The 19,828-nt window shown below is 43.3% G+C and overlaps 1 protein-coding gene across 2 annotated transcripts in view; it reads right to left on the reverse strand.

Moving 5' to 3' along the window:
* The window catches only part of PCP4 (Purkinje cell protein 4), a 69,586-nt gene extending 60,334 nt beyond the window's left edge, over positions 1-9,252 (reverse strand). Inside the window, exon 1 of one of the 2 annotated variants that reach the window (XM_074969837.1) lies at positions 9,095-9,252. In XM_074969837.1, coding sequence (XP_074825938.1) covers positions 9,095-9,103 — 9 coding nt within the window. In that variant the 5' untranslated portion in view covers positions 9,104-9,252. The remainder of the gene's footprint in view (positions 1-9,094) is intronic. The other variant, XM_074969844.1, reaches the window with a different exon arrangement.
* Positions 9,253-19,828: the final 10,576 nt, after the last annotated feature.

Genomic DNA, 19,828 nt, shown 5'->3' on the forward strand with positions numbered 1-19,828 from the left:
ACCCTCATCAACTGTCTAAATGGGCCATCTTGATTATCACTGCAAAAGTTTTTTTCTCCCGCTGGTAATAGCTCATCTTAATTAATTAGCCTCTTACAGTTTGTATGGCAACTTCTACCTTCTCTGTATGTATATGTATATATATATCTTCTTACTATATGTTCCATTCTGTGCATCCGATGAAGTGGGCTGTAGCCCACGAAAGCTTATGCTCTAATAAATTTGTTAGTCTCTAAGGTGCCACAAGTACTCCTGTTAATTTTAGGTAAGGTTCAACATCTATGTCAAGCAAATGTGTGGACACATGTTGTTTGAGTTTTAACTTAACTAGCATGTTTTTTTATTTTATTGCCAATCAACGTCAAGAGAAGTGGAGAGGAAGATCAGTAGAATACTGTCAGATAAGGGGCTGCAGGTTTTCCATCTTCATTAGAACATCCTGGACATTGTAGCTAGTATAAGGAAATAGGGTTATGGGGGCTCAGAGTGATGTGACAGCTCTGTAGCAACAAAGATAGCAGAAAGAAAAAGACAGTCTCACACATACATACACAGTTGGATGCTTCTGTCTCCCAGTTTTCTCATCTGGAAGGAAAATGCCCCCCTTCCCCTTCCTGTGTTACGGACCTGGGTCTATTCTCTATCTTTTGTCACCCACTCTGGTTCTAGTGGTATTACAGGTTCTTCTTTAGAGCAGGGGTTCTTAACCTTTTTCTTGCTGAGGCTCCCCCAACATGCTATAAAAATTCCCTGGCCCATCTGTGCCACAACAACGGTTTTCTGGCCCTCCCCCCGGCTTCAGCCTTGCTGCGTTGGGGCCTGGGCCTCAGCCCCACTGCAGCTTGGCACTTGGGCTTCAGTGGCGAGGCTCTGGCTTTGGCTTTCTGCCCTGGGCCCCAGAAAGTCTAACAGCAGCCCTGCTTGACAGATTCCCCTGAAACCTGCTCATAAACCCCCCAGGGGGCGCAGACCCCCAGTTGAGAACCACTGCTTTAGAGCTTAAAGTTATAGACCATAGTTAGAGTCCACTTGTTCTCCTGGCCATCATAATAGCGGAACAAGAAAGCCAGGCAAATGGTGGTACAGAAACCAAATACATTTTATTCAAAACAGTAAGCAAATGACTGGTGACTTTTCCCTATGATAAAAAGACTGACCCTGTTCCCACTGAAGTCAGTGGGATTTTTGCCATAGGTTTCTGTGAGAGCTGGATCAGGCCCAAGATTTAGAAACTGTTGGGAGAAAAAGAACTGCTCTTGTAAATAGATCTGGTTGGGATTTTTTTTATAAGATGTTTTTCCATCAGAAAATGCCCGTTAGTCAAAACTGACACTGTTTGCGGAAACAGATCAATGTCACCAAAGTTGTCATCTAGAAGGTTTCTCAGGCCCAGGATAGAATTTCTGGATTTGACAGGAAAGTGAGAGATACGAAGATAGTATGGGGGAGGGGACTCACCCAGGTGGTGAGAGCCCAAGCTCTGCCTGATTCAAAATAGGGGCTTGAAGCTGGGTTTCCTATATACCAGGTGAGGGTCCTAACTACTGAGCTATTGTGTGCTTAGTTGCTCGCTCTCAAAGGGCTCCATTTCACTCCAATGCAGAATAAATATAAAATTTCAAAACCTCATAATTCTTTTACTAAATGGAATGCTTGTTTTCCAGAAACTTGACTACAAAATAACGTGTCTTCATGACAATTAATCAGTTTCCAACATTATAACCTACTAACCCTCATCAGACTCAGGCATGGAGGGAATCTGTTTATTTTTTTTCCCTTTAGAGTTGCACCCGTTTGTAGTTATTCTCTCACAAGCAAATGGAAAGATATAAAACCCAGTAATAAATCTCTAATTAGTGAAATGTAGTCAATAGTAAGACACTGATATGGTGTTGAAATGTGCAGAAATTACACACCTGGCAGGAAGATTCATGCTTTTCTTTTTAAACAACATGGTCACCAGTCTCTCAAACTTAAGCAGAACTTGACTTCCAATTTTCTAACTTTTAAGGGATATTTTAAGAGTTTCCTGAGCATGTTCTGATTGCCATGCTGAAGAAGAAAGTAGGCAAACTGACAGGTCTAACACATACTGTTCCCCTTTTCCCTCCCCTTTTGAGCTGCAGTTTGCCATCCAGCTAATAAATGGGTGTAAATTAAAATTAAAAAGTTATCTTCCTGTGCTTTCCTTCCCCCGCATCCCCAATCTATGCAAGCTGCAGAATTCCGCCCTATATTATCGCTGCAGTTTGCATATATATTTATTTTCTCCTGATTTTGGCTAAGACAATTGGCTGCACTGAGGTAGATGTGGGCGGGAGGGAAGAAATGAAGAATAAGTTGCAGAAGGCAGTCCCCAAAGAATTTTAGCTGCTCAGCCAGATTTCCTCCTGGATCTTCACACAGTGCAAGGCAGCTAGTTCAATCATTAAAAGGGAAGGGTGCAGCATGTACTCCCTCTCCCCATGTATACCCAGCTTTGCTAGACATTGTGGAGGGGTTAAGATATCATGGCCCTGCCCTTTCAGTTCTTTCAGGGAGGTTAGTTTCCACCCTAGTGTTTGTATTCCATGCCTGGATTATGCTTGGAGCTGGGAAAATAATGGATTTTTTTAGTTTGCTGGCAATGCCATAAAACTGGGGGAGGGGATCATTTTAGATCTAACTGAAAAAAAAATCATTTGGGGTTAAACTAAATGTTTTCTTTCAACAAAATTTAAACATTGTGTTTTGATTTTAATCACCGTAAGCTTTTAATTTTTTAAAAATAAAATTAAAGGACTTTTTGAAACAAAAAGTTGTTTTGAACCAAAAAAAATCAAAACATTTTGTTTAGAAAATGTCAAAATGAAATGGTGGGTTGTTTTTTTCTGGATTGTGTGTGTGTGTTGTTGTGAAGGGGAGAAGGAGGAGATTGACCAAAACAATTTGGCAAAACAGACACAAATTCACAACACACTTTATTGTGACCAAATCTGCATTTTTCACCAAAATCATTTTGGCTGAAAAATTTTACCCAGCTCTAACTATGCTGTTGCAAGCGTATCAGAGAAGGAAGGCTCCTTGTACCTGAGCTATCTCAATTTCTGTACCTGGACAGGGCCAGCCTCAGTCTAGTCCTTTATATGTCTTTTTTAAAAAATCATCAAGACAAATCCTGGCGAAAGCTGTTTCCAAGCTGCCACACCTATTTCAGCTAACGCTTCATCACAGAAACAGCTGCAGGGCTGAATGACAGTGCTCATGTTTTGGGGGACTGCAACATCTTGCATGACCTTTAATGGGAGACTTCTGCTCATGCCTAGGTCTGGATCTCAGATTCCTAACAATAGCCTCACATTTAATACTGGAGACAAATGTGCCCAGGACTGCTGTAAAAACCGTGTGATGAACTGTCTCCAGTGAACCCTCATACCATAAGAAAATGTTGGCGTGACCAGACATCACCCATGAAGTGTCACATAATTAAATGTCTGTGATGAGATGCTGTGATTCCACTGATGTGTGTCAAGTTTATGCCAGATTTGAGTCTAAAGGCTCAGTGGTAGAACTGTCCAGAACTCTTAGGTGCGAATAATTTATCTGATGTATTTTGGCATTTTTATTGTGAATAATTTATTCACAATTTTTTGTCATTAGTTGACCAGCTCTATTTAATGGCAAGAAGCTAGAAAACTCTAAGGAAATCAGTCTGAAATTCTTGGGCCTGACCAAAAACCCATTGGAGACAACTGACAAGCTTCCATTGATCTAAGGATCAGGCCCTTATTGAACAATTATTTTGGGACAGATTTACAAAGACATTTAGGTGCCTAATGATGCAAATAGGTGCCCAGTGGGATTCTCAAAAGTGCCTAAGCAGGTTAGGTGCTGAACTCTCATGGAAATCAATGGGGCTTAGACACCTATCCTGCTTAGGTACTTTTGAAAAATCCCACCTCCAGGGCCGGAGTTCCCATTAGGCACACTAGGCATGTGCCTAGGGACACCGGTATTCTAGGAGCCCTACAAATCCAAATTTTGTTGCTCCTGGGTCCTGGCAGGGAGCGAGGCTGGCTGAGGGGCAGACGGCCCCACGCAGCCCTGCTGGAGGGCTCCTTGCTCAGCCTGGCTGACAGCGTCACCTCCCAGCAGGGCTGGTGAGTGCCGCCGGCAGGCAAGACTTGGGAGAATGGATCTCTGGGGGGAATTGTGGGCGGGTTCTGTGCAGAGGGAGTGGAGGACGCTGGGCAGTGGGGGGATTGTGTGGGCCACTGGGAAGTTGTGGGCGGGGGTCTGTGCAGGGGGCACTGGGCAGTGGGGGTGTCTGAGGGAAGAGGGGCACTGGGTGGTGGGGCTCCGAGCCCCTGTGCCTAGGGGCGCCCAAAGTGTAAATCCGGTCCTCCCCACCTCAACACCTCTCTGTATCTTTAGGCATCTAAATACCTGGCTCTGTGTGACTAGTAACTAGATTTTTTTCCCCCATACACACATAGAGATAGACCCCCAAATGAGGACTTGACTCAGCAGCGCAATGCCAAACTTTGGGCACCCTGCTGCCTGGTGGAATCCTAAGCCCCAAATTAGATGCCCAGGCTCCCAACACAATGTATGAGGAGAGTTAGGCACCTCCGGGTGAAATGCACAAAAGCTGAGCAGGGAGCTGCCTAAGCTAGCCAATAAAAAATGCTTCTGACTGGTGTGTGGGCTAAGCCCCACCACGCAATGGTGCCTATCGCTGCTTAGGAGTCACAGCTATGAACCTGCTCTTGGAGTTAGTCGCTTACGCCAGGTCAGACCTTTCACACACACAGAAAACCTGAGGACGCAGCACTGGAGCCCCCTTTATGTGCCAGTGGTTTGAGCAGGCACCCAGGCTGTGGGAGATGGGTTTAAATCCCAACCCTGCTCGCTATGGAGCAGGGACTTGAACCCAGGTCTTCCACAGGAGTGCCCTAAACAGTGCCCTATGGCAAGCTCAAGCCCTCCTGGTGAAGTGGTTCCACTCTGGATGACACTTAAATATTCATTGGACCAGAGAGAGCAAGCACAAGTGTTTCCATATCCCAGTGGTTAAGACACTCCCCTGGCGTATGGGGGAGTCCGGTTCCAGTCTCTGCTCAGCTCTCTACGTAAGTATTTCCATACAGAGTGCAGCAGCTTCAAGAGGCAAGATTGAGAGAGCCCTGCCCTGGAACCCAGTGGTTAGGACTCTCCCTATAGGACAGGGGTGGGCAAACTATGGATCGGGGGCCGCATCCAGCCCTCTAGATGTTTTAATCTGGCCCTTAAGCTCCTGCCAGGGTGAGGGGTCTGGGGCTTGCCCCACTCCGCGTGGCTCCTAGAAACAGCGGCATGTCCTCCCTCCGGCTCATACGTGTAGGGGCAGCCAGGGGGCTCCGCATGCTGCCCCCGCTCCAAGCGCCGCCCCAGCAGCTCCCATTGGCCGGGAACTGCAGCCAATGGGAGCTACAGGGGTGGCGCCTGTGGACGGGGCAGCACACAGAGTTGCCTGGCTGCGCCTCCGCATGGAAGCCAGAGGAGGGACATGGCTGCTGCTTCTGGGAGCTGCTTGAGGTAAGCGCCGCCTTGAGCCTGCACCCCTGACCACCTCCCACACCTCATCCCCCTTCCCCAGCCCTGATCGCCCTCCAAACCCCTTGATCCCAGCCCAGAGCACCAACCTGCACCCCAACCCCTCATCCCCAGCCCCACCCCAGAACCTGCACCCCCAGCCAGAGCCCTCACCCCCCTCCTGCACCCCAACCCCGAATTTCATGAGCATTCATGGCCCACCATACAATTTCCATACCCAGATGTGGTCCTCGGGCCAAAAAGTTTGCCCACCCCTGCTCTAGAAGGTGGGAGACCTCCATTCAAATCCCTGCTCCCCATCAGGCAGAGTGGGGATTGTGAACCCCAGTCTCACACATCCTGGGTGAATGTCATGACCAATGAGTATTAATGGGGGCACAACCACTGTTTCCTGTGTTTTTTGTGGGGCCCAGTCCAGTAGATGTACTCACAGGGTATGTCTACACTACACTGGCTTGGGCTAAGGGGCTGTTTAATTGCAGTGTAGACGTTTGGGCTCAGGCTGCAGCCTAAGTTCTGGGAACCTCACACCTTGCAGGGTCCTGGAGCCTGGGTTCCAGCCTGTGCATGAATGTCTGTACAACAATTAAACAGCTCCTTAGCCTGAACCCCACAAGCCTGAGTCAGCTGGCACGGGCCAGCTGTGGGTGTCTAACTGCAGTGTAGACATACCCGGCCTACAGTGACCTGTGAGCAAGCGAGATAGGTGGGGGAAGGCCTAGTTTGTGAATCCTTTTGGTTCTTAGGCATGAGCTAGGTACGGGGCATCAGTACATAGGCAGCTGTGTGCATGCTCAGTGGTGGAAATTTAGGCAGCAGCTGTGCAGGCATGTTGAGGATCTAAATTTTGGATTTAGGCACATTTAGGTGCCTAATACTTTTGTGGATCTAGCCCTTAGTGTCATAAACAAATTTGCAGGTGTCAATACTCCACAGTAAAGTCTTGTTGCTTTTTTCTTTAAAAACTCTATCTCTTCCCCCAAAAACCATGTTAAATGTAGAGACATTTAAATATGGCATGATTATATTGATGACTATTTTAAGCTCTTCAGCTTTTTTCAGGAATTGATTTGTAATCATGTGGCCAGAAAGGGGAAACAAAACAGATGACTTTTGTGCAGCAGTAATATGAAAAATAAAACAAGGTGCAGCAAATGGGGTTTGAAGAGTCTCGTTTTTGTTCAGTTCAGGGGTTTCTAAGCCTGCATTCTAAGCTCCAGTAACAGTGTGACAATGATTAGCATAAAAAAATACAATCGCTGGACCATCCTCACCATCCTCCCTGCTTTCCCTCTCCCACTTCTGGATATTTGATAGCCATATTTGAGTCTGGCTTTTCAGTCATATTATCCTCTGATTTCATGGCGGATAACAAAAGGATCTGGTGCAAATATATATCTTAAACATTTCCAGTTCAGAAAAAATCCATCAGAAGCCACATCAGGAGTCTAAACATTGCACACTCAGACAACTAAAGTGATTGTCTTCTGCCAGTCTTTCTTTTTGCCTAGGTTCTTTTAACCAGAGCCCTTCTAATTAAGATAACCTGGGCTGCTCGATTTGTTTTTCTGTCCTGAGAGGGTAATAATCAACTAAAGAACAGTTAAAGGCATTCTTCCTGAGTGCAGTTTGTGAAATAAGTTCTCCAAGTCTTACCATTTTCTGTATGACAATGACAGCAGCTCTGTCCCTCGAAGCATCAATGATAGAGTTAAAAATTGTTAAATAGATACTTGGCAGGGGCTTGAGAAATGTACTGGGAAAGAAATCGGTATCCTCTGTGATGGGGACTTGCTAGAAGTGCTATTTTGTGTGGGACAGGGAAGTATATTAATAAAAATATGGGATCCCAGTTGTTGTATAGATGTGATGACTTTGATGCTCATGGGAACTCTTCGCTTATTGATTACAGAAAGGAGAGGTTACGTCAAAGAGGGGAACTTAATGTAAACTATTGTACTGTGAACTTCTGTACGGACAGCTGCTGAAACGGCAATGTAATACAAAACTGCGTTGGCATGATACAGATGTAGACAATAATAATCAACCTGTCATCGTTTTACATTAGGAAAAGTTAACATTTTACCAGAATAATGATGCCATAGCAGACAAAGTATTTCTGTTAATGCATGTGACAAAGGGATACTTTGTATATAAAAGCTACAATATGAACGGTATCCAGTTTATTCATGTAGACATCCAATCAGCAGATGAAAGGCTGTGGGGTTACTGGTGCCTTATCTCACGATTCTATGCACATTACACATAGCAGGAACACATCATGAGGATTCTCCATTTGTTAGCCTGTTCAGGTATGCATAATGTGAATGGAAATATGCCTGCCGTGTGACCCTTTTGCAAAGACCACTATACTACATCTCTCCTTATGTCTCCTCATTGTGTTTATATCACAAGTCAGTCATTTAAGATATGGTGGAAAACATAGCAATAGCCGTAGGCAGAAACATACTTTGTATGGTTGTTAATTTTACCCTGGCTGCCAAGAAAGGAACACCCATCTGTCAAAAAGACAGTGATAGAAAAGAAGCCTCCAAAAATAAGTGCTAAGTAAGACATAATTACAACTTAACTCAATTGATTTGGGATGAGGTAAAGAGCTGAACTATAGAAATCAGGGTTCTACTAGCTGAACTTGCCCAACATTTGGAATGAATATGCTTTTTAAAATAAAAATATTGGCTTGCACTGCCAAACTCTTTCACTGCAAATAGAGTAAGTGTAGTGACTGAATTTTCAGCTTTCTTTTTCGAAATACACAAAGGTCCTTTCATGCTTGATGTTATTTGCATTTTTCCTTTGCTGGTTATAAGGACAAGTGTAGATGTACTCCTTCCCAGGACAATAGCTACCCAGTTCGTAGCACTGGCAAACTACAAACAAGGCATTTTTCAAATGAGGTTTATACTTTAATATCTAACTTTTACACCACTGACCTCTCAGCTCACTTCTTCTACATTGAACAAAAACATAAAATGAAACCTTAAAAGATGATAAAGCTTGTCTTATTTTATATCTCCAAAGTACCATGCACACCTATGGAGCTATACTTAGTAATAGATAACAAGAATTAATAATAGTCGTTGTTAGAAACTGATGTATTTCACATTTCACAGCCAGAAATCAGACAATTCATATGTCTGCAGGCTATGCTACAAGGTACTGTGTAATCTCATTCTGTTTTTAATTAAGTAAAAAAATAAGAACTACCTGGTCATTTCCAAACAATCTCATTTATAAGAGTAAGTATAATATTTAGCTCTGGGTGCTTTACATATTCAAACAAAGCATTATATAATCCTGTTAACTACATGTATTCATTAATGTACTCAATTATGAATGTCTTCATTTCTCAAACTTTTCATTCCATCGTTGATTTAAATTGACTTTAAAAAAAACTCATCTCATTTTTCTTAAGCTGCATTTACCCCTGTTACTGGTGTTATTCCTGCTTCAGATTCCTACATCTCTCTCTCCCCAGATAATAGGTTTATCCACTCACCTCACTCATATTTGTTTTGAAATGACAGCTCACAGATTTCCACTTCCTCACAACAGGGAGACTGTACAAAAGCTCTTTCCACTGTTCCTGGCTTTTCTCTTAAAAAGGGCTGCCCAGTGGCATCATGCCGCTAGTAAACCAATAAGATGCATTCACCTGCTGAACTCCTCAGCATGCATCCGAGAGCACAAAGGGCCACCTAGTGGTACAAACTGAAAAGCAGATTCAAACTCCAGGTTGGGTTGTTCCAACTAATGGAATATTCATAGTTCAGGATCATTGATAAGGGGGAAATATGTGATGAGAACTAAAAAAATAGTGAGTGTGAAATGTTTCTTTGAATTGTAAGATGCAACTATTTCACCTAGTGACAAATGAAAATATTCAAAAACATATCATCTGTAACAAAAGGAGCGAGGAGACAGCAAACCAGTTTATAAATCAGTATTCCTGAAAACAAGAGTGTCTGTGCTGTCCCATATTTGTATATGCAAATATTCATTACCATCTCATACTTCCTGCACATATCCAGCTTCTGTGTGTGTGTCTGTGTGTGTTTCTTGGAAGAATGAATTAGGCACCTGCCTCACTGCACGCAAAGCAGTTAGTGGTGGTGCCCATCTTACAACTTTTATAGCCCAGTGGTTAGAACACTTATATGGGATGTGGGAGACCAAGGGTCAGTTTCCTCCCTCTGACTGAGCAGGAGAAAGGATTTGAAGAGGAGTCTCCTACAGCTCTCAGGAAAGTGCTCTAACCACTGAGCTATGGGATATTCTGATGTGGGGCTCCCACAAGCTGTCCTGTTGAAACTTTTCCACTGTGGATAAGTAATTAAAAAGTCATTGGAGCAGGGAGCTAGATATTGGGTCTCTCACATAAGTGCCCTAACCACCAGGCTACACAAGCCATTCTCACCCTCTTTCTGGCCCAATGACTCTCTAAGTATTTATCCAGTGTGCTCTAACCACTGGACTAAATACTGTAAGTTAGATATCACCAGAACATCCTCCTCCTGTCAGATTTTGAATGGGACCTAACAGGCATGTGGGGGACCTAACAGGCATTGAATGGAACCTAACAGGCATGTGGGGCCTGTCTGGTAGGAAGCCTCTGACCATGCCTACTGGATTACAGTAGGCATGGTCAGAGGCTTCCTACCAGACAGGCCCCACATGCCTGTTAGACAGCCAAGCCAAACAACTATCTTCCCCCGGTTTGTGGCTCATGCTTGGAGGCAGGCACCTGGATGTGGCAGCAGTGTGCATGCTCAGAGGCAGAAATATAGGCAGTGAGGGAATGTGGGCACCTACAGGGTTCAGTGGGAGTTTTGTGGATCACAGTGGAGCCTAAAACTGGGACTTAGTTGCCTACATATTTTTGTGGCTCTGGGCCTTACTGCTTTTTATTCCCATTAACCCTGTAAGCCCAACACAGCTAAGAGAGCATGAGCTGGATTCTATTCAATTTTGTCCATCATCAATAGTAGAGTTCACTAACTTCCAATGGCTTTCACTTGTGCAACAGTGTGAAGACAATTATATTATGCATGTGTGACTAGGGGCTAATTGGAAGACAAGGAGTTGCACATGTGTAACTAAAGGGCTCACTGGTCTGCAGCACTTTTATAACTAGTGATGATATCTAAGTTGGCTGGAATCTTGATTGATTTTCAGAACCCAGGAGGAATTTGCAGGGCTAGTAACTGAGTGCATTTGAACTGGAAGTCACTGAGAGACAATAGCTATTAAATTCCAAGTACTGTTTTTTATAGTCACTTTTCAGCGTAGATCTGTATTTTAATGGTAACTGAAAAACAAGACAGAAGAGTTATCCAAACCCAGCACAATATTTCAGATTGGCACATATGCAGAAAACTTTCTTCTTTGCGTTTTCGTGCTTTCTTGCTAAATAAACTCAAGAGCAGCTGAACCAATTTTGCTCAAACTTTCTTTAAAAAAAAAAAATCACTTTAGGGCTGAAACCAAGCATGGGAACTTCAGACAGGAAGGCTTTTGTTTGACGAAGGTATGTATCTCAGAAAAGGGAAGGGGTATAGAATGGAATTTGGAGCTCAGCCTTAATTAGCCTGTGCATGCTATAATTATAGGCTTTAATTAATTCCTTAATAGTGATAGGTTTAACACACAAATCCCCAATCACTGTATGATTTGAGACTGGTCATTCACACTTACCTGGTAGCTTACTCAATTAAAACATGAAAAATATAAAACTAAACCAAATTTCAAAGGCGTGAATGGTTTAAAATATAAAATAAACTTTAATCACTTGGGTCCTTAGTTGCAGTTTAACCTCTAGGCTCATGCAAGGGAAATGAGTCAATGGTTACAGCAGAGTCCCACAGCTGTCAATGTCACAAAAGAATCAGATGTAATTTAGAAAAATTGACAGTCTGACATCAGGAGACATGTGGGATACAGCTTACAGTGTAATATGAATCATCTCTCCTTCCTAAAAAAAACCCCCACAAATATAAAACTCTGTTTCTAGGTCAGCCTAGAAAACAGTGATGCTGGTAACGAGGAGATGTCTGCTCTCTGATAACCTGTGTGTCCCTCAGCAATGTCCAGCTTCAGTCATTATAAATCCCCTAGACCTTTAGAAGCATAAATAATGCTTCCTTGTCTCCACTCTGACGGGTTGCTTTTTGCAGAAGAGAGTATTTGAAAATACCCAGCATTCAAATATTACCTGGCACTTACCCATGGCAGCTAACTTTTTAATTAAAAGGTAAAAGGCATATTAATTATCAGTTAAGAATATTCAATCTCTGTTCAGGCAAAGGAATTAATGGGTTTAAAAAGATGCTTGGCAGTTATTCTTTGAAGTTTGGGAAGAGGATGAAGTTAAAAGTATACCCCTTTCCCTACTTCACTTTACTGATACAGGGAAAGTTAAGGACAAAATCTTCATGCTCAGTGTTTGTTTCTTTCTACTCTGGATTTAAAAAAAAAAGCATCAGGTTGTCAACATGTAGAAATGAAGAATTTCTCCTCAGCCTCACCTCAGAACCTTCATTGCGTAACTGCTCATGAAAGTGTGTTTTCGAAGAAGACGACATTTAGGACAAGATCATCATGATTGTCCCCTGATTGTTGGTGCACAAGAGAGGAAGAGGATGCAAATGTGTCTCTTTCCCTACCACATACACCCTGTGCAAAGCACGGCCACCCAGGAGAGTCTCAGCAGTCAGGGAGTTGAAGAACATTGTCGAGTGGCCACTGTTCACCTCTCCATAGAGGGTAAGGATCAGAATCCTTTTTTCTCCCCACCCCTGACAAGCTGATTTGGCCAGGAACAAGGGGAGGGGATGCTGCATTATTATGGTGGCACAATAGTTGCATTCCCCCTGGACAGTCTCATGTCCTTAATGTGGTGGCTGTAGTTATTATCATTCTTCCTCCTCATCTCAATAAAGGAGAAGAAGTGAGTCTTGGTCTGGTTACTGCTCTGCTTGCTCTTCCTCTTCAGATGGGCAGTGGCTTCAGAAGAGCTGCTGCTGCCCATGCTGTAGAGCTCCTCTGTTTTGTCTGAAGCTGTTCACGGGACAAAAATAGAAAGGCAAGGCACAAGAACCTTGCCGTTCTATTCGTCCTGGGAAGTACCTCGGATATTTGGTGCTGTATACATAATAATTACATACAAAAAAAGTACATTAAACGAATGTTAAGGTTGCAAAGCCAAATACTCTAAAATTAGGAACTCCCATAATTATGCCTGGGCAACCTTAATTTCCCCCCGCCCCCTTGTGTGTATGCATTATAATAGTCTTTAATTACATGATGGTATACTATTTTCCCATGGGACCCCTGTGCCTGGGGATGAATCAGCACACTGCAGGAAGATAGAAGATGGTCAAGGAAGTTTCTAACCCCCGTGGTTGTGGAGAACATGACCTGGGTGCACTGTAAAAGCTCAGACACCAGAAAGGAAAAAAAAGAACATGACGTTTATTTAATTTATTTATTTGTTTATTTTAAAGCTTCTGACTTTTTGAGGCCTGACTCATGATCTTAATGCTTGGGATTGGAAAGCCTGGAAACTGGTATGCTTTTTCACTTCATCCTCTCTGGGACCTATACAGCTTATCAGGGGAGTGTAGCCACTGAGAAATCAGGCTGTTTGAAAAAAAGCACAGCACTTTTATAATCTGCACCAATCAGTTTGAGATGAATTAGTCTGGGTCTGCTCAGGCCTCTAGAATTAGCTATTCTATAGCGGACGTACTCAGAGGCCCATCACAAGCATAGCCATGCTAGCATTACATCATCTCATTAGCATGGCCACTCCCATATGTGTAACCTAATATCTCTCTTCCCAAGGAGAAATCGTGGGGAAAGGGAGACCAGGGAGCCAGGAGAGGGTGGTCAACAGGAAGCTGGTATATTTACTAGTACAAAGGAAACAAGGCCTGAAATGATATGGTACCAGCACAGTAGCTCCTCTTGGAGAGTATGATTTTTTAATATTAAAATATTTTAATTACATTTTTTTAAAAAATTAGAAAGCAGAGCAGAAAATAAAAGCAGCCCCATCTGACTAATGGAAATTCCTGGTTCTTCACAAAGACCACCTCACTTGCCCCACAGAGGGAAAAAGTACTTTTGTTTTCCTCAAGCATTATGTTATAATGATTTATAATAGCAATAATGCTGTCTAGTTTGGGTATTTCCTTTCATTTAATGATGACATTGTGGTTTAAGAGTCCATGACCTTACCTTGGGCCCTGATTTCCCACAGCCTGTGCTAGACTATCCTCTCCCTGTGACCCATTAGTACTTTTTAAAAGATATTAAGAAAATAATACTTGTAACAGATTAATGTTATCCACACGCCTCCTGAGTGTGATGTTCTGTCCCATCTAGTGGCGAAGAGAGAGAGATGAGTCTGCTGTACAGCCTTAGCTAAGAGTCATATGACTTTTAGCTCACGCAGTAGAGGTTCATGCACTAAGCTCCAAAGGCCCCAAGTCCAATCTTGCCTGCCGACGACCAGGATCTGTCGGTGTTACATTAACACAAACCATGAATTATATATGTGTATTTGACAGAGACATAGTTCCCTATTTTGAATCATTGCAATGAAACCATGTACAGTATTTTGCATATTCTGGGAAGTGCTGACCTATTTGTTCCCATCCAAACCTGTAGTAGTTCAAATTTGATGAAACATAGATGAAAATAATTTGTTGGGGAAGAGGCAACATGTTTTTTGTAAAGGGAAATCATGCCTCACCAATCTACTAGAATTTTTCAACAAGCATGTGGACAAGGGTGATCCAGGGGATATAGTGTACTTAGATTTTCAGAAAGCCTTTGACAAGGTCCCTCACCAAAGGCTCTTAAACAAAGTAAGCTGTCATGGGATAAAAGGGAAGGTCCTCTCATGGATCAGTAACTGGTTAAAAGACAGGAAACAAAGGGTAGGAATAAATAGTCAGTTTTCAGAATGGAGAGAGGTAAATAGTGGTTTCCCCCAAGGGTCTGTACTGGGACCAGTCCTATTTAACATATTGATAAATGATCTAGAAAAAAGGGTAAATAGTGAGGTGGCAAAATTTGCAGCTAATACAGACCTACTCAAGATAGTTAAGTCCAAAGCAGACTGCGAAGAGTCACAAAGGGATCTCACAAAACTGGGTGTTTAGGCAACAAAATAGCAGATGAAATTCAATTTTGATAAATGCAAAGTAATGCACATTGGAAAACATAATCCCAAGTACACCTCTACCCCGATATAACGTGGTCCTCGGGAACCAAAAAATCTTACCATCTTATAGGTGAGAGCGTGTTATATCGGGGTAGGGAGAGGAACTGCTCCCTGCCCCAGCTCACCTCTGCCTCCTTTCCTGAGCACTCTGCCGCCGCTCCGCTTCTCCCTCCCAGGCTTGCCGCGCCAATCAGCTGTTTGGGGCAGGAAGCCTGGAAGGAAGGGGGCGCGGAAAGCGGAGTGGCGGTGGCGCGCTAAGGGGAGGAAGCAGAGGTGAGCTGGGGCTGGGAGCGGTTCCTCTGCCCCCCCCCACCCGGTTACTTGCTGCGGACCCCCCGCCCCAGCTCACCTCTGCTCCGCCTCCTCCCACGAGTGCACCGCAGCTCTGCTTCTCCTCCCTCCCAGGCTTGCCATGCCAATCCGGAGCTGCAGCACGCTCGTGGGAGGAGGTGGAGCAGAGGTGAGCCGGGGCGGGGAGGGCCGCAGCAAGTAAATGGGGGGGGGCGCAGAACCGCTTGCGGTAACACGAATTTGGATATAACGAGGTAAAGCAGCCCCACTCCCCGGAGCGCCGCTTTACCGTGCTATATCCGTATTCACGTTATATCAGACCTCATTATATCGAGGTAGAGGTTTATACATATAAAATGATGGGGTTTAAATTAGCTGTTACCACTCAAGAAGGAGATCTTGGAGTCATTGAGGATAGTTCTCTGAAAACGTCCACTCAAGGTGCAGTGGCAGTCAAAAAAGCAAACAGAATGTTGGGAATCATTAAGAAAGGGATGAAGAATAAGACAGAAAATATCATATTGCCTCTATATTAATCCATGGTACGCCCACATCTTGAATACTGAGTGCAGATGTGGCCGTCCCATCTCAAAAAAGATATATTGGAATTGGAAAAGGTTCAGAAAAGGGCAACAAAAATGATGAGGAGTATGGAATAGCTTCCACATGAGAAAAGACTAATAAGACTGGGACTTTTCAGCTTGGAAAAGAGACGACTAAGGGGGGATATGATAGAAGTCTATAAAATCATAACTGGTGTGGAGAAAGTAAATAAGGAAGTGTTATTTACTTCTTCTCATACCACAAGGACTAGGGGTCACCAAATGAAATTAACAGGCAGCAGGTTTAAAACAAACAAAAGGAAGTATTTCTTCCCACAACACACAGTCAACCTGTGGAACTCTTTGCTAGAGGATGTTGTTGAAGGCCACACTATAACAGAGTTCAAAAAAGAATTAGATAAATTCATGGAGGATCGGTCCATCAATGGCTATTTTTCAAGATGGGCAGGGATGGTGTCCCTAGCCTCTGTTTGCCAGAGGCTGGGAGTGGGCGGCAGGGTTTTGATCACCTGATGATTGACTGTTCTGTTCATTTCCTCTGGGGCACCTGGCATTGGCTGCTGTCGGAAGACAGGATACCGGGATAGATGGATCTTTGGTCTGACCCAGTATGTCCGTTCGTACATTCTTAGTCTCCCACTGACTGTAATGGGAGCAGAGAAATGCCAGCAGAGAAATTCCCTCTGAAAATCCTATCCCTTAAATCCAGAGTCATTGGATGTAATTTGTACCATAAAGCCTTATGTGATATATGACACTATAATCTGGTTGAACCAACAATTCAACATTCATAGAAATAATCATAAAATGTCAGATAAATTTAGCTCGGAGCAGAGTAGAAATTCTCTTTTAGAACAAACTTAGTAGGTTAATGAAATATGGATCATGGTTGGTTAACAAATAGTTTTATTCTCAAATGTAAAACTAATTAACCCTGATTTGTATGTGTTTTTATTTTTCAAGTAGTAAGTAAGCTCTTCTATTATAAATTACTAGGAAGAGTTCCTGAAGGTCATAGGAATTTAATCCTAGCCTCTCTTAAATATTTAGTTTACTGTCTCTTTGTATTTAAAGTTTCAGAGCTAAAACTTTAATGGTGTTATGAAATAGTACACAGATGATATCACCTGATACGCAGGATGAGTGTTGGATAACATACATTTGATTCATGTAAGGCCAGTAATTTGCTGGCTGCTCTTTTAGAGCACATCACTATGAATAAAATAGGAATTGCTAATGAGCATTAATTTATCCCTTTTGTATTGTGTTTTACAGGTGGGTTGTTACATAATACCAAGAAATGGCTGTAGAGTGGAGCCTTGACTTCTGATTAGACCACAAAAGTTATCTTAGTCCGGCCTTTCAAATTAGATTGCAGAGAGCATCACACCAATGATTCTTGTCCAGAGACAGGGTATATTGTATTTTTACTAGTATTTACCCAATCTATGAATTTATTATAGCGTTGTCATATCGCATTCAATTAGGGATGTGACCACACCTTTCCATAGACTTGAGGTGAGTGTATCCCCCTCCTCTATCCTTCATCTGTTTGTGTTGTTAAATTGCAAGCCCTCCAGGACAGGGATTTTCTCCTTTCGGTGTTTGTACATGGCCCAGCAAAATAGGTTCAGGCCTTTGGTTGCTATCATAATATAAATAACTACTACTGCTAAAAATTATACTAAGAGTAAGAAATTTCCCAAGCCTCAAACCAAACTCACATGCTTTTCTGTCTGTAAAAGTTAAGGTAAATATCTCCCTCTCTGACCCTGCAACCCAAACCGGCCTGCTATTTTTGCAGAAATCCATTGTAGTGTCTCAGCAGGACTAGCTGACGTTATTGAGCTGCCAGCTTCCCATTAGTCTCAGGAATTCTGGAACTTCCTCATGTTGGGGTTGTCCTACATGCGCACACTCATATATAGGATCAGACTGAGATAAGCCCGGCTAGCAGGCTATACCAGCCTTTCTCTGCAGGGGCAGGTTTACGCTATGAGGCACAATCAACCTACGTTATGCAATGCCAGCTACATGAATAACGTAGCTGGAGTCGACGTAGCTTAGGTCGACCTTTTGAGGTGTCTACACAGTGCTGGGTCGATGGGCAAAACTCTCCCATCAACTTATGTTATGCTTCTCATTCCGGTGGAGTATTGGAGTCGACGGGAGAGCGATTGGTGGTCGATTTAGCAGGTCTTCACTAGACCCGCTAAATTGACCACCGATGCATCCATCGCCACGCGTCAGTCCTTCAGTAAGTGGAGACAAGCCCCTGGTAGCCAGTGGGATCTCTGAGAAACATTGTGTCTCAACATGTCATAATGTCTCTTAAGCTTTGAGGTGTGCAGGAGAAGTGTAGCTGCTATACCACTCTTGGAGACGGTGCAGCACTGCCTCTGCATCTGGCAAGCTCTGGCTTGGCCCTGGCTGTGGGAACAAGTCCTGTGTAGTGTCTCCTGTACAGGTCCAGGTCCAATCTGAACCATATTGTCGGGGAGTGGCTACTAACTACTTTGGAATAGAGCTGTGCAAAAAATTTATAGTGAACCCGAACTTACTTGAACTGAGCTTGGGTTTGAGGTTCTTCTGTATTTTGTGAACCTTATGGCTAGGAATTTCACACAATTAGGAAAATTTGCAGACATCTTCCTCTCAGCCAGCTTCCCTCAACTTTTTCATTTCTCTCCCTATCACCACCACCTCCCTGCAAGACCTGGGACACTTCTGGTGTCTCCTCCTTCTTCTAGCTGCCTCCTTGTGGGTCCATTTCTGAAGTCTTTGGGAAGGGGGAGAATGGTCACCAGATTCCAAAAGACTTCTGAGGAGGAAAGGGCCAGGAAGCAGCCTGATCCTTGCTACACTTAGACCTTGTCTACACTGGTGGTGGCGTGTAAGGTATATGCAGCTCCCCGCTGTGGCAAAAAGCAAGCTGTGTCCATACTCCAGTGTGTAGCTAATTGCAGGAGTGAAAGGCTCTGGCAGGGGGGATGCAGCAGGACACTACAGTACTAAAAATAGCCATGTAGACGGGGGAGGCACAGCTTCAGCATGCAGAGAGCCATGTAGGATATATTCCCTAAGGTGTTGGCATGTCTTTACTCACCTAAGCAGTGCCTCACCATCTACACTGCTATTTATACCTGTGCTGGGGTGGGTGGAGTGTATGTACTCTACACCAGTTGTTCTCAAAGCTGGTCTGCCGCTTGTTCAGGGAAAACCCCTGGCAGGCCGGGCCGGTTTGTTTACCTGCCGTGTCCGCAGATTCAGCCGATCGCGGCTCCCACTGGCCACGATTTGCCGCTCCAGGCCAATGCGGGCTGTGGGAAGTGGCGCAGGCCGAGGAATGTGCTGGCTCTACACATCAACACAAGTACTGAGAATTAGATGATATTACACATAGTTTCAAGCAATTGGGTGACACCTAGTATTACCTAGTTAGGTCAAGTATTTAATTATGCTAACCATAATTATGCTTCTAGTTCTGCATTTGTTTTCAATTTGACATTGATTTAATGATACCAAATTTAAATTCCTATAAAATATCAAAATACTATTACTAATATATATATATATACACTGTATAATGGACCATGCTCAAATAAGGAAAGCAAATTATGAGCAGAGAACTCAATTGCAGAACATGGAAAAAAGCAACTTTTACACCCTAAAGCATATTTGATTTGTAAAATAATGGGCCAGAATCTCATCTCAGCTACTCTGGAGTACATCTGGAATAACTCTGTTGGACAAAGTGGCCTCAGTGGAGTTATTCTGGATTTAGAGCAGCAAAACAAAGATGAGAATTTGCCCCAAAACTGCTGCTGTCATTTTATTCTGTGAAGTCATATGCCTTTACCTCCCCCCAAAACTGTGGCACTATTTTTGTGCATTTCCAAAAGCTTTGTTAAAATGTTTTTCTTATTTTTGACTAATATTACAGAAACTGATGTGCAGGTATATAAACAACCCGAATCTACCCCCTCCCCCTAATAAATGTATTCTACTATATATGCTCCTAATTTTAAAAAATACATGACTGATCAGAGTATAAAGTAACCATTGTGTCCTTTTGAGTTTTTTTTATTATAAATTACCTTGGTAGTAATGCACGCTCAGACTGTTGGGAAAAGTCGTTCTCTTAGCACTG

This window comes from Natator depressus, chromosome 1 (genome assembly GCF_965152275.1).
Source record: "Natator depressus isolate rNatDep1 chromosome 1, rNatDep2.hap1, whole genome shotgun sequence".
In the NCBI taxonomy this organism is placed as follows: Eukaryota; Metazoa; Chordata; order Testudines; family Cheloniidae; genus Natator; species Natator depressus.